At 42.3% G+C, this 12,388-nt stretch overlaps 1 protein-coding gene across 2 annotated transcripts in view; it reads left to right on the top strand.

The window, feature by feature from the left end:
- PRKCI (protein kinase C iota) overlaps positions 1-5,350 on the top strand; it is a 76,380-nt gene extending 71,030 nt beyond the window's left edge. The window contains exons 15-18 of one of the 2 annotated variants that reach the window (XM_078780630.1): positions 2,146-2,225; positions 2,397-2,486; positions 2,898-3,016; positions 3,950-5,350. In XM_078780630.1, coding sequence (XP_078636756.1) covers positions 2,146-2,225; positions 2,397-2,486; positions 2,898-3,016; positions 3,950-4,034 — 374 coding nt within the window. In that variant the 3' untranslated portion in view covers positions 4,035-5,350. Of the gene's footprint in view, positions 1-2,145; positions 2,226-2,396; positions 2,487-2,897; positions 3,017-3,946 lie in introns of both variants that reach the window. The other variant, XM_078780629.1, reaches the window with a different exon arrangement.
- The last annotated feature ends 7,038 nt before the right edge of the window (positions 5,351-12,388 follow it).

The raw sequence follows: 12,388 nt of genomic DNA, 5'->3' as shown, positions 1-12,388 counted from the left end.
GACAGTTCCACATAATAAATTATACCCATGCTGCCACGCACCCGGGAACCACGACGGCCTTATTCACTTGGGGACACAAGGAACAGAGACAGGAAGTGACAAGACAAAGAGAAACCTGCTTGAATTGCAGTTTAAAACAAAACAAAAATAAACGATGAGCGGTGTAAGTTCTGGTCCCATTGCCCCCAACCCTTGAAAAAAACGGGGTTTTCCCCCCTTCACAAAGCATACCAATTAGGATTCTAAATAGTTGTCGTGTTCACTGTTCAGTTCACTGAAAAAATGGTTTCCATCTTCGTCTTTGAGTTGTGTTAATGGTAATGGTGACTGAGAGTTATAGATTAGCTAACATTGATTAATACGAATTACTAATCATTTCTCTTCCCCATGGACACCTCTCCTCGGCACGGGATATTCACTTCGGTATTCCTATGCAGGCTCAGTGCACTTTTCCAATCCCCAGGATGCGCTTTTCAATAGCGGAACTATTACAGCGGGGCTCTGGAGCAACCCTGGCCATGGGCCATACCAACCCTCGCTGTGATCCTGTAGATATATCTCGCTTAACTCCTTACCCCTCTTTCCCTTCCAAAGATATAAAATCACCATGGAACATGTAACTATCACAATTCGATTTTTTTTGGAGGGGTTAGTTCTTCTTCTTCTTCTTTTTCCATATACAGCCCAAAGTTGCGAGTATCATCATTGGCTGGGGGTCAGCTGCGCTGTGATGCAACACCCCCTGTAGGTTAGGAGAGGGATTTGTACATTGTCCAGGGTGCCATAGATAGATCGCTTCCTTTTGGCGAAGGCGTTTTTGGTTTGTTTGTTTTGCTTTGGTGATATTTACTCTGCAATAGCTTATTGACATAAAGGTGGTGTTTTTTTAATGGCATTTTACACATTGATAAAAGCAAAACCGTGAATCCATAATCCTTCCTATAATTCAGTGACCGGTGTTTGTGTGTTTGTTTGTTTGTCATGTTCTTAGAGTTCTGGTCTGATTACATCCAGACTTGCTACATAGAATCAGCATGACCCCAATTAATGTAAAGGGGTGTTTTTTTGTTTTTTTTATGTTTGCCGGTGATATTGGGGGGGCAGGCGAACAGGATGAAAATTCTCTATGTAAATGTGTACTGTGTAGCGCCACCTCCAGGTGAGAGAGAGTATTACAAGTTCCACTCTTTACATTACAGTATATATATATATATCTATTCCTGTCCCCCGTTTTATAGGGCATTGAGGTATTGAATTATAAGCAGTAGGTTTTTGCATCATGCACATAACCTGAGTTATTCTTTATTATTTCTGGGAGAGTTTGAGGCAACTGTCAGTTACCTGTACACCGCCCAAATAAAGGTAGGTGTCAAAAGAACATGTTGTGCTCAGAACAAGGTCGCTCGTAAGGCGGGTACCCTGAGAGTATAAAATAAATGTCAAACCTCTCTTTTAAATACAAGTGTCTCATACATTTATTTTATTTAACTCGCCATTAACTTGTGAATTTATTGTAACAAAACTAAGATTGATTGCAACTTTTTGTCGGCATAATTGAGTGTAATGTCAAAACATAACAAACAACTCGTTTCAAGACTATATTTGTGTACTGCTTCTCTAAAGGCTCCAATTATTCCCATCACCCTGTGACTTGGAGAACGTTTTTTGGCTCAAGTCTTTCACGAACTGCCTGGCCAAGCCTGATGATCGAGCGAATGGGCAAGAACTTGGGATTTGTTCACGGCGCTTACGATAACTCGCTGATCCATCAGAAAAGACACCGTGTGATCTTTAACATCTATCAGCTCATGCAATCTGATGTGTCCAGTTTAACACTTAGAGGGATGGCACACACATTGATGTATCACCTTGTCCGTGAAACTTCAGGATCACCTTGTCCGTGAAACATCAGGATGACAGTTTATAGTTGAGCCCAGATTCGAACCTAGGCTAGACGACAGAGGTGCGTTGGCATATCCCAGGGCCATCCTACCATATCTGTGTTGACAGTCTTTGTGTTCGGTGTATTTTGAACGTCTGTGCCGAATATTGTCATGAGCCATTCATAAAATTCATTCAGAGTGTGATTATTATTCATCCTTTACCGTGTGATTGAGTTTTGGTTTTGTGTTGTGTGCTTGGCAGTGATTCTGGAGAAGAAGATCCGCATTCCTCGCTCACTCTCTGTCAAAGCAGCAAATATCCTTAAAGGCTTCCTGAACAAGGTAACACAGCACAGATTGGATTCCTACAATTTTCCATTACCTTCCTGTTGTCTCCTTGATCACTTAATAAGATTGTCCGTTGATTTTTTTTTTTTTCACCTCCACCAAATCTCATGAAGTATCACCTCCCATCTCCTAAACCACACACACAAAAATCCCTAATAACACCAGGATCCAAGAGAGCGCCTGGGCTGCCATCCACAGACGGGATTTGCTGATATCCAAAGCCACGCCTTCTTCCGCTCGATTGAGTGGGACCTGGTCAGTCCATCGCTTCTTGGATTTCTCCCAATCACTTCCCGGCTGTCTCCTCTTCGTCATTCTTCCTTTGGTTATTAGTTTGGTTTTTAAATTGATATATGTGGGAAAATTAAACTCAGCACAGATTGGATTCTTTGCAATCAGGAAATCAAGAACCAGGAAAATCAAACCCAGGTCCTCTGGTGAACCGTACCAGTGCTCTGCCATCTGAGTTATCTGGGCGACCCTAGGCGATAGCTCAGACGGCAGAGCACTGGTACGGTTCACCAGAGGACCTGGATTCGATTCCTGGTCTGGGCATGCAATTTTCCCACAAATATCAATTTAATTATTTATAATCCTGTTCATTAATACTTTGGTTTTGCTTTACCTTGATAACTCTTCATTCTTCTTCCCAACCGGTAACCTCAGTTGGATCAGAAACAGGTGATCCCACCATTCAAACCTCACATATCCGGTGATTACGGGTTGGACAACTTTGACTTGCAGTTTACCACCGAACCTCTTTCTTTCACTCCCCCGAGCAATGAGTGAGTTTAATATTATTTTATACTCCACATCCTTTCTCCACACATTGTTATCTACCCTTGCTTTTCACCCCTCAGCCCAAATTGGGCTAAGGGGTATTGTTGTCCGGGCATCCGTCAACATTTGGTTTCCGTCAATTTCAAGGAGAACGGCTTGTCCGATTAAATCCATTTTTGCAGTGTGTGTTGGGGTCGAGTAGAGAAAGGTTCCTTTCGAAAATGGGTGCGCTGCGATTTTCAATATGGCCGCCACGGCAGCCATCTTGAAATTGGTTTCTGTCAATTTCGAGCAGAATGGCTTGTCCGATTAAATTCATTTTTGCAGTGTGTGTTGGGGTTGGGTAGAGGAAGGTTCCTTTCGAAAATGGGCACGCTGCGATTTTCAATATGGCCGCCACGGCAGCCATCTTGAAATTGGTTTCCATCAATTTCGAGCAGAATGGCTTGTCCGATTAAATCCATGTTTGCAGTGTGTGTTGGGGTTGAGTAGAGGAAGGTTCATGGGCGCGCTGCGATTTTCAATATGGCCGCCATGGCAGCCATCTTGAAATTGGTTTCTGTCAATTTTAAGCAGAACGGCTTCTCCGATTAAATCCATTTTTGCAGTGTGTGTTGGGGTTGAGTAGAGGAACGTTCCTTTCGAAAATGGGCGCTCTGCGATTTTCAATATGGCCGCCACGGCAGCCATCTTGAAATTGATTTCCACCATGCATGGGCTGAGGGGTTACGCCCGCTTTGCGGTGCTATTTATTCATCTTGTACTCCATTTCACTCAATTTTGTCATGGAAGTTTAAGAAATCAAACACAGGTTAACATGGTAACAATTACTCATTTGTTGTCAATGTTACATTGTGAAAAGTAGAGTATGTCGATGGAATGACATCATCTTGTTATCTCTCATTTATTCTTTTTTTTTTTCTCTCTCCCTGCAGTAGCGTGATGCAGAAGATGGACCAGTCCGAGTTTGAAGGGTTCGAGTACATCAACCCTCTGTTGATGTCCACGGAAGAATGTGTCTAACAATTTCCTTTTCTTTTGTTCTCGGATCTATTGTTCGAATGTGGTGTGACAGACCTAAACGTTTCAGGTAAACCAAGGCTGGCAGTCATCGGCGCCATCATTTCTCCGACTGCGACTTTACGGGTTGATACCTGGATGGTCTCCTGATAAGTTACAGCAGCTGCTTAATTAAGGAGCGGGGATTTTACTTACTGGACTCTCAAATGAGGGGACATCTGGGGAATATGGAAAATCAAGGTCGAGTTTTAAACTGTGTAAAGGTAAAGTAAACTTGCCTTGTAATTTTCACCATATTTGGGTATTTGATATATTTCCCCTCAAATACTCCCCAAAGTTGCTTATAAGAGATTTGGAGAAAAAAAAAACACAATCCTAAGAAATTATTATGCCCGACGTAACAGAACTGGAAGCTTTTGCGGAAGTGACGTAGAAGTGCGAGGAGCCTCTGATGAAAATCATCGAGTGGCAAGTTTTGTTTTGATGCCGTCATCCATTCTACGGAACACCATGCAGTTTCTGATGGAATTCGACCGTATTCATTTGAACTGGAACACGGGCTGATCGTGGCGTATTAACCCCATATCATGTTCTGAGGAAAGTTACTGATGAGTTCAGTGCAGCTTAACTAGGACCAGGAAGGTTTGGTGTGGTCTGCATATGGACATCGTATGGCGATGCCGATTGCACAGGAACACGTATGCTGCCATTGATATTTGTAAGATGTTTTGTTGCCCTTTGCTTTTCCCCCACTCATCCACACTGCCAAATGCCTGACGCTCCAGTATCTCGTTTGCATGTTCTTTGTGAAGTTACGTTGCCTTCTCGCAAGTCTCGCTCTCACGGCAACCTCGAGAGTTGGACACGGTGGCGTGCATTACAGTTGGCGACCCGTTTCTTCAAGAATGTCCATTTTTATTCCGTCAGCGCAGGTTTGTGTTGTCTGACACTACGATCCAAAGGTTTATAAGCCACTTTTTATACGTTATATCTGAAGTTCTTATACACACATGTGTTGGATGTGTTTACTTTTTACTATGGTTTTAGTATCGTTGATATTTTGGTGTCACTTTTTCTTGAACATTGCTTACCACTCAAATGCACCCCTAAAATGAACATGCTGCCGGTGTAAGGGGATCTACCACAACTGTGCATTGGAGTTGCTGATGTCTTGGTTTTTTTTATACTCCTTTTGTATTTGGGACAATTGGTGAAATAATTTGTTTTTTCATCGTTTTTTTTTGTTGTTGTTCGGTGGTGGAATCCTGAAATGTATCTTTCAATGTTTTCATTTTATATTAAACATGTGAGTTCCTCAAGCCAGAGCTAGTTCAAGGTGTTAACTTTGTAAACTGCAAAACATCCCCAATATGTACCTTACAGTGAGTGCTCTCTACTTGGCATATCTTGCAGCTTCGCCTCCGATGTAAAATTATTTTGATACAAATATTTAGTTTAATGTTTATTTAGGTTAATACAAATATTTGTTCACCACTATCTCTTATCTTCCCCCATCCAAAACCTTGATATTTTCTACCCCCGTTAATTCACCCCAGATCCACTTCTTTGAAATACCGATTTCTTCCCTGAAAGTTCCAGCAGTGTCCATGTGTTTTATACATTCCCACCCCCCACCCCCCTTCCCACGCCTCCAACCCCACAAGCCCTCTACCTCCCACAGATCTCCCGTTGTCCCTGCTCTCAAATGTTGTACTTGTGTGCTTCCCCTCCTCTCCCCATCTTGTCTCCCGCTCCCTTTATTTTGTCTTGTGTCCGTTTGTTTTGTTAGCTCATTAATGTTAGCTCTTACACGAGCCTCTTTCTTGTAAAAAAAATAAAATAAAAGGGAAGAGTGAAACAAGGGTCAAAGGGTCAACAGTTGGGCAAAGGGGAAGTGTGAGAAGAAGAATATACAGATGCACATGAAGAGAAGAGGATTTGAAATTGAACGGGACACAAGGTCACAACAAGTGTAGTAAAGTTCAGCAGAAGTCTTGGAGGGAAGAGCGTGAAGCAAAAAGGTTAGGAAGATGGTTTCACATGTGAAAAGGATGAACAAATGGTTGTAAGTTTTAACTTTCGACTAGGGGAGTGTCAGTTTTTGAATGGACTGGCAGGATGGCCCCCAAAGCTGTTTAGCCTGGTTTAAATCCCGACCCAGGTATAACCCATCATCCCATGGTTTCACAGGCACAGTGATTCATCAAAGAGCCGTCCCTTTAATTATTTTTATTTATTTATTTGTATACAAGGCCTGGCTTTGTATACAAAGCCTGGTGTTGGCTTAGCGGTTAGGGGTGCCGGCTTGGGATCCGAGGATCCTGGGTTCGAATCCCGGTCGATCGCTGAATTAACGCCAGGGGGGTTGACTCAGCCTGTCATCCTTCCGAGGTCGGCAAATTGAGTACCAGCTTGCTGGGATGAATGATCACGGTGTGTACCCCGGTTTAGAATAGGTACACCGTATCCCTGCGCATCGTAAGAGGCGACCAAGGGTTGGCGTCAGGAAGGGCGTCCGGCCATAAAAACATTGCCTCAAACAGGGAACCATGATTGTCATGGGGTCCGCAAGGCTAATCCCCACTCTAGCGGGGAAAATGGCCTTAAAACGAGCATTCATTTATATTCATTTTATTTATTTGTATACAAGATCGAGGCTCGTGAAAGAGCTATCATTAATCACACAAAAAAAATCAAACAGACACATAAAACATATAATAAGGGGAGCGGTAGACAAGATGGGGAGAGAGGGGGAAGCACACAAACACAGCATTTGAGAGCAGGGTCATCGAGGGAACTGTGGGAGGGAGAGGGCTTGGAGGGAGGTGGGAGAGGTATAAAACATGGACACTGCAAGGACTTCCAGGAAAGAAGTTGGAATTTCAAGAAAGTGGATCTGGGGTGAATTGGTGGGGGTAGAAAAGATCAAGGTTTTGGATGGGGGAAGATAAGAGATGGTGGTGAACAGCCGTTTTAAAGACCTGGAGGGGGGAGTGGGATTGAAGAGAGTGAGGGAGTTTGTTCCAGAGGCGGGAGAAAAGAGGAATGAAAGAGTGAAGGTGGCAGAGAGTCTTGATTTTGGCAGTTTAACCATAAGAGGGTTGCTGGCAGATCTTGTGCGACCTGTAGGAATATTTGGGGGGCAGAGAACAGACAGAGCTGGGGGAGCAAGGCCGGGTTCTCCCCTCTGGGCCGGTGCTCCTGCCTCACACCTAGCTCGGCTTCACGCTGTTGAAACCAAAGCATTCAGAATCATTGGAATCTCCTGCGATGAAGCTAACTCCGAGGGCCTTTCACTCACTCACCGCAGGCAGGTTGGTGGTCTTTCTGTCTTCTACCGACTCCTCTCCGGCCTTGCTCCCCCAACTCTCTCTGTGCTCTGTCCCCCAAATATTCCTACAAGGTCGCACAAGACCTGCCAGCAAACCTCTTATGGCTAAACTGCCAAAATCTAGGCTTTCTGCTCACCTTCACTCTTTCATTCCCCTTTTCTCCCGCCTCTGGAACAAACTCCCCCACTCCCTTCAATCCCACTCCTCCCTCCAGGTCTTTAAACAGTTGTTCACCACCATCTCTTATCTTCCCCCATCCAAAACCTTTATCTTTTCTACCCCCGCTAATTCACCCCAGATACACTTTTTCGAAATTCCAACTTCTTTCCTGGAAGGCCGTGCAGTGTCCATATGTTTTATACCTCTCCCACCTCCCCCCAAGCCCTCCCCCTCCCACAGGTCTCTCGATGTCCCTGCTCTCAAATGTTGTGTTTGTGTCCTTCCCCCTCTCTCCTCATCTTGTCTACCGCTCCCCTTGTTTTGTGTTTTATGTGTCGGTTTGTGTCGTTTTGACTTTTTGTGTGATAATGTTAGCTCTTTCACGAGCCTTGATCTTGTATACAAAAAAAAAAAAAAAAAAAAAAAAAAAAAAAACCTGCCTGCGATGAGTGAAATGGACCTTAAACTTGGTGTCCCGTCTGCAGGCATTAGTTGGTGGGGATGTAAAATATCGCACGGTGTAGTTCGCGAAGAGTAGGTGAGCTATCGCCGGCACCCTGAATAAATTACAAATTCCTCTAATCTCCAGGAGGTATTGCATCAGCAGCATATCCCTCAGCCGGTGGTGCTACCCCGCTTCGTTGTGCTGCAATATGAAAGACGAAGATGTTTTTGCATAATTCTTATCGACTCGGGTAATATCGGTGACTTTCCATGATGCGGGCATGGGGCCCTCGGTGAATGACTTTGAAGAGTGGTGGTTTTGGGGAGGCTCGCACAATGATGTATTTATTCGATTTTGGAGAAGATCTGGTTGCTAGAAGTTCTTCAGTGATTCCTCACCATTGAGGGATCGGGCCAAAAACGATACATAACAGGATATCTCAAAAAGTTATGGATGGATTTGGACGAAATTTGGCAGAGAGGTTGTGTGTGTGACAAAGAGGAATTGATTCGATTTTGGTGAAGATCTGAATCTGGATTCGGATATGATAATTATTTAATTTCCTAAGTGATTCTTCACCATTGAGGGATCGGGCCAAAAACGATACATAAGAGGATATCTCAAAAGGTTATGGATGGATTTGGACGAACTTTGGCAGAGAGGTTGTGTGTGTGACAAAGAAGAATTGATTCGATTTTGGTGAAGATCTGAATATAGATTCGGATATGATCATTATTTAATTTTTTTATGTGATTTCACTGGTCAACAAATTTTTTAAAGTTTTATGGTTCTAGTATATTTGGAGGTGATTCTAAGCAACATGAACCTGTAGATTTCGATTATGATATCCAATTTTCACGAGCACATCGAGTTTTTGAGAACCAGTATACCACAGGAATATCAGCCACAGCCGAAATTCGTCTTGTACTCACTAATCAGGACTTTGTAACGAGACTATCTGAGCTGGAAAGCGTTGCTTGGGATAGCTTTGTGGCTCTTGCTAACAATTACCTTGGAAATTTTCGAGAACCAAATTATGAAGAGCTTGTGGACAAGATGTTGAAGAGTCACCAGGCACTCGGTGCTCCAATGTCACTCAAGATACATTTCTTCCATTCTCATCTGGACTTATTTCCACAAAATCTTGGCGATGTCAGTGATGAACATGGAGAAAGGTTTCACCAGGAATATTGGCATCATGGAGACTCGATATCAAGGCCAATTCAATCCAAACATGATGGGCGACTACTGTTGGACTTTACAGCGTGAAAGTGATTGCTCCTACAAACGCAAAAGTAAAGTTCAGAAGCACTTTTAATGTGATGTAAATAAAAACTTAAAGTTCATATTATTTTTGGAGATTTACATCTTTTTTATGTGAGGTAAATAAAAACTTAAAGTTCATATTATTTTTTGTGATATTTTATGAAGTTCATATTATTTTTTTGGAGATTTACATCTTTTTTATGAGATAAATAAAAACTTAAAGTTCATATTATTTTTTGTGATATTTTATGAAGTTCATATTATTTTTTTGTGATATTTTATGAAGTTCATATTATTTTTTGTGATATTTTATGAAGTTCATATTATTTTTTTGTGATATTTTATGAAGTTCATATTTTTTGGAGATTTACATCTTTTTTATGTGATGTAAATAAAAACTTTAAGTTCATATTCTTTTTTGTGACAATAAATAGACTTATTGAGACTTAATCAAGAAATTTGCTTGCTCTAAAGACTTTTTCCACACTTATGATGTACTACGTCAAGGTTACGTGATAGCGAAATTTTAAGGTCAGATTCGGAATCCTGGGCACCAAATTAGTTAGAAACAGTTGAAAATAAGTCAGAAGCAATTTGGCTGTTGACCAGTGTTTTCACCATTTAGAGATTGGGCCAAAAACGATACATAGCACGATATCTTAAAAGGTTATGGACGACTTATGACAAAACTAGGTGGATGAGTTGGTAAGGTGACAAGAACAAGCCGATTAGATTTTGGTTCAGGCCGGATTTGGAGCCAGACCTATCAGTGGGATACAAAACAAACTGTTCAGCCTGACGGAGGAATGTGCTCTTCCGATTGCTGTTCTAGTTTTTCCTAATGTAAACTTTGTCAGTTGTCGGAAATGCCACACCTATCCAAACGGTTACAGATTTTGTCATGTGCACCAGCATCCAATGGCCTGCGCTTTACATGGAATGGAAGTCACAAACGATCCACCAGAGCGCAGGGACTGCAGCACTGGTCTTTCAATTGTTTCAAAACTGGTCTTTCAAATGTTCTATTGCAAAGATGTCAGAGGAGCCAAACCACACACTTTCTGACGCTTATTATCCTCAGCAGAAATTATTTTGTATGAAAGTCAAGGCACGTGGAGGAGCTTGAACATGGAACAGCACAAAGAGAGTGGCAGCACACCAAGAGCAGGATAGAAGGACAAAATGGAGGGAGACTTGGACAAATAAGGGATTTGCGAATAATGAGGGACATGGGAGGATTGGCCATGGGAGGACCCATGGGGTGGACAAGATGGATACAAAAAGAAACACTCAGGAAGGGAAAACTTGGAAAGTGGAGGGCCTGAGGAAGGTTAACGAGGGTAGAACAGATGGTTTTGGATGGGTGGTGCTCTGAGATGGTGATGAGCAGGTGTCTTGAAGACCTGGAGGGAAGAATGAGATTGAAGAGAATGTGGAAGTTGGTTCAACAGGTGGGAAAAAAAGAGAAACGAATGAGTGGATGTGAGCAGTGATCCTGGATTTAGTTTGTTTCACCAGAATAGGGTTGATGGTGGAGCGACGTGTGCGTGCTGTGCCCTGCAGAGACCTGGGGATCCGGGGGGCACAAATCATGGAAAGAGCACAGGGTGCAAGACCAGAAAAGAGGTGGTAACATCTGGAGAGACCACCGAAGAAGACAGAGAGACCATCTGAAGCTCTGGGACAATGGGCCTATCTGTCGATATGCCCATAGTCCCACCTTCATCATGGGACATTACTATGATCTTGAATTTTGAAGGCATAAATAAAGGGGCTCCGTACATGTTTAGGTTAAAATGCAGGGTGATTCACATACGACGTACTATTTTGTTTTTGAATAACTCTGTGTTGCGTGAACCGATTTAGTTGTAATTTGCAGCACTTATATACAAATGTTACACATTTATTATGTGAAAATTTCATTAAAAAATAATTAATTGATACAAATTTAGTTATTGGTCTCGATATGGCCTGGTCATTTTTGATGATGGGAAACAGCCTGACCTCTTGACATGACATGACATGTCGATTAACATGTCGATTAAATTGCTCTTAAACGTTGATAATAATGGAACCGGTCTTCGAGTCAGCTTTAGACTTTTTAGCAGCATAATGTAAAGGAAAAAATCAGCAAGAATGGCAAGTTACAACAGTCAGGAGCGTGCAAAAGCTGCAACCTGGTATGAGGCCACAAAAAGCTTCATCGAAGTGAAACGACGTCTTCGAACGGAGTTTGGTCGAAGCTGGGTGCTGCCGAGCAAGGCATCAATTCTGCGATGGCACACAAGTCTGATGGAAAGGGGCGATGTTCATGATTCCTTCTGGGAGATCACTGATGAAATGCGGCAGAAAACCATGCTCGAATACAAGGCAGAGACTGTTCCGAGTGATCGAAAATGACGGCCGCCATATCGAGACCAATAACTAAATTTGTATCAATTATTTTTTAATGAAAGTTTCACATAATAAATGGGGAACATTTGTCTATAAGTGCTGCAAATTACAACTAAATCGGTTCACGCAACACAGTTATTCAAAAACAAAATAGTACGTCGTATGTGAATCACCCTGTACATATATAAGTTAAAATACATTTACTTCTTCATGCAGGTGTATTAATCAAATTGGCACCCCTATGTATGAACTTTTCTACAGCATTACTTGGTTCCTCCTAAGAACACAAGGGTAGTCCAGCATGCACACGAGATTATTTGAATGTCCCTTATTTTCTATCGTCTGGCATTTTCCACAAAGAGTTATATGGGGCATTCCAATGTGAATTCAAAAGGGTAATTCTAGAGGGTTCTAAAGGGTGATAGTATTAATACCTCAATAGGATTGATTTATCTGTGTCATCGTGGCCAGGTAATTATTTAATCGTTGCTTGGATCTACGGTATATTTTACGATAACCACATTCGTTGTACATTGTAACTGGACTGGAAGATAGACAGTATTATCAGTATTTATATGTGACGTCAACTATAAGGTTTAATATTTAAATGTTGTATTCTCGCCACTGTGGAACCTAAGCCACGCCCCATCCTGTCAATCCTTCAATTATTCTGCCTGTCGTATAATCTAAGCCACGCCCCTCGTCCAGTCCTTCAATCATGCTGCATAAGCTACGCCCCTTACTCCTGTACTTCAATGATG

Source organism: Myxine glutinosa, chromosome 6 (genome assembly GCF_964187855.1).
Source record: "Myxine glutinosa chromosome 6, kmMyxGlut1.1, whole genome shotgun sequence".
NCBI lineage: Eukaryota > Metazoa > Chordata > Myxini > Myxiniformes > Myxinidae > Myxine > Myxine glutinosa.
Note: the sequence above shows the minus strand (reverse complement) of the source record. Positions and strands in the feature narration are given on the sequence as shown.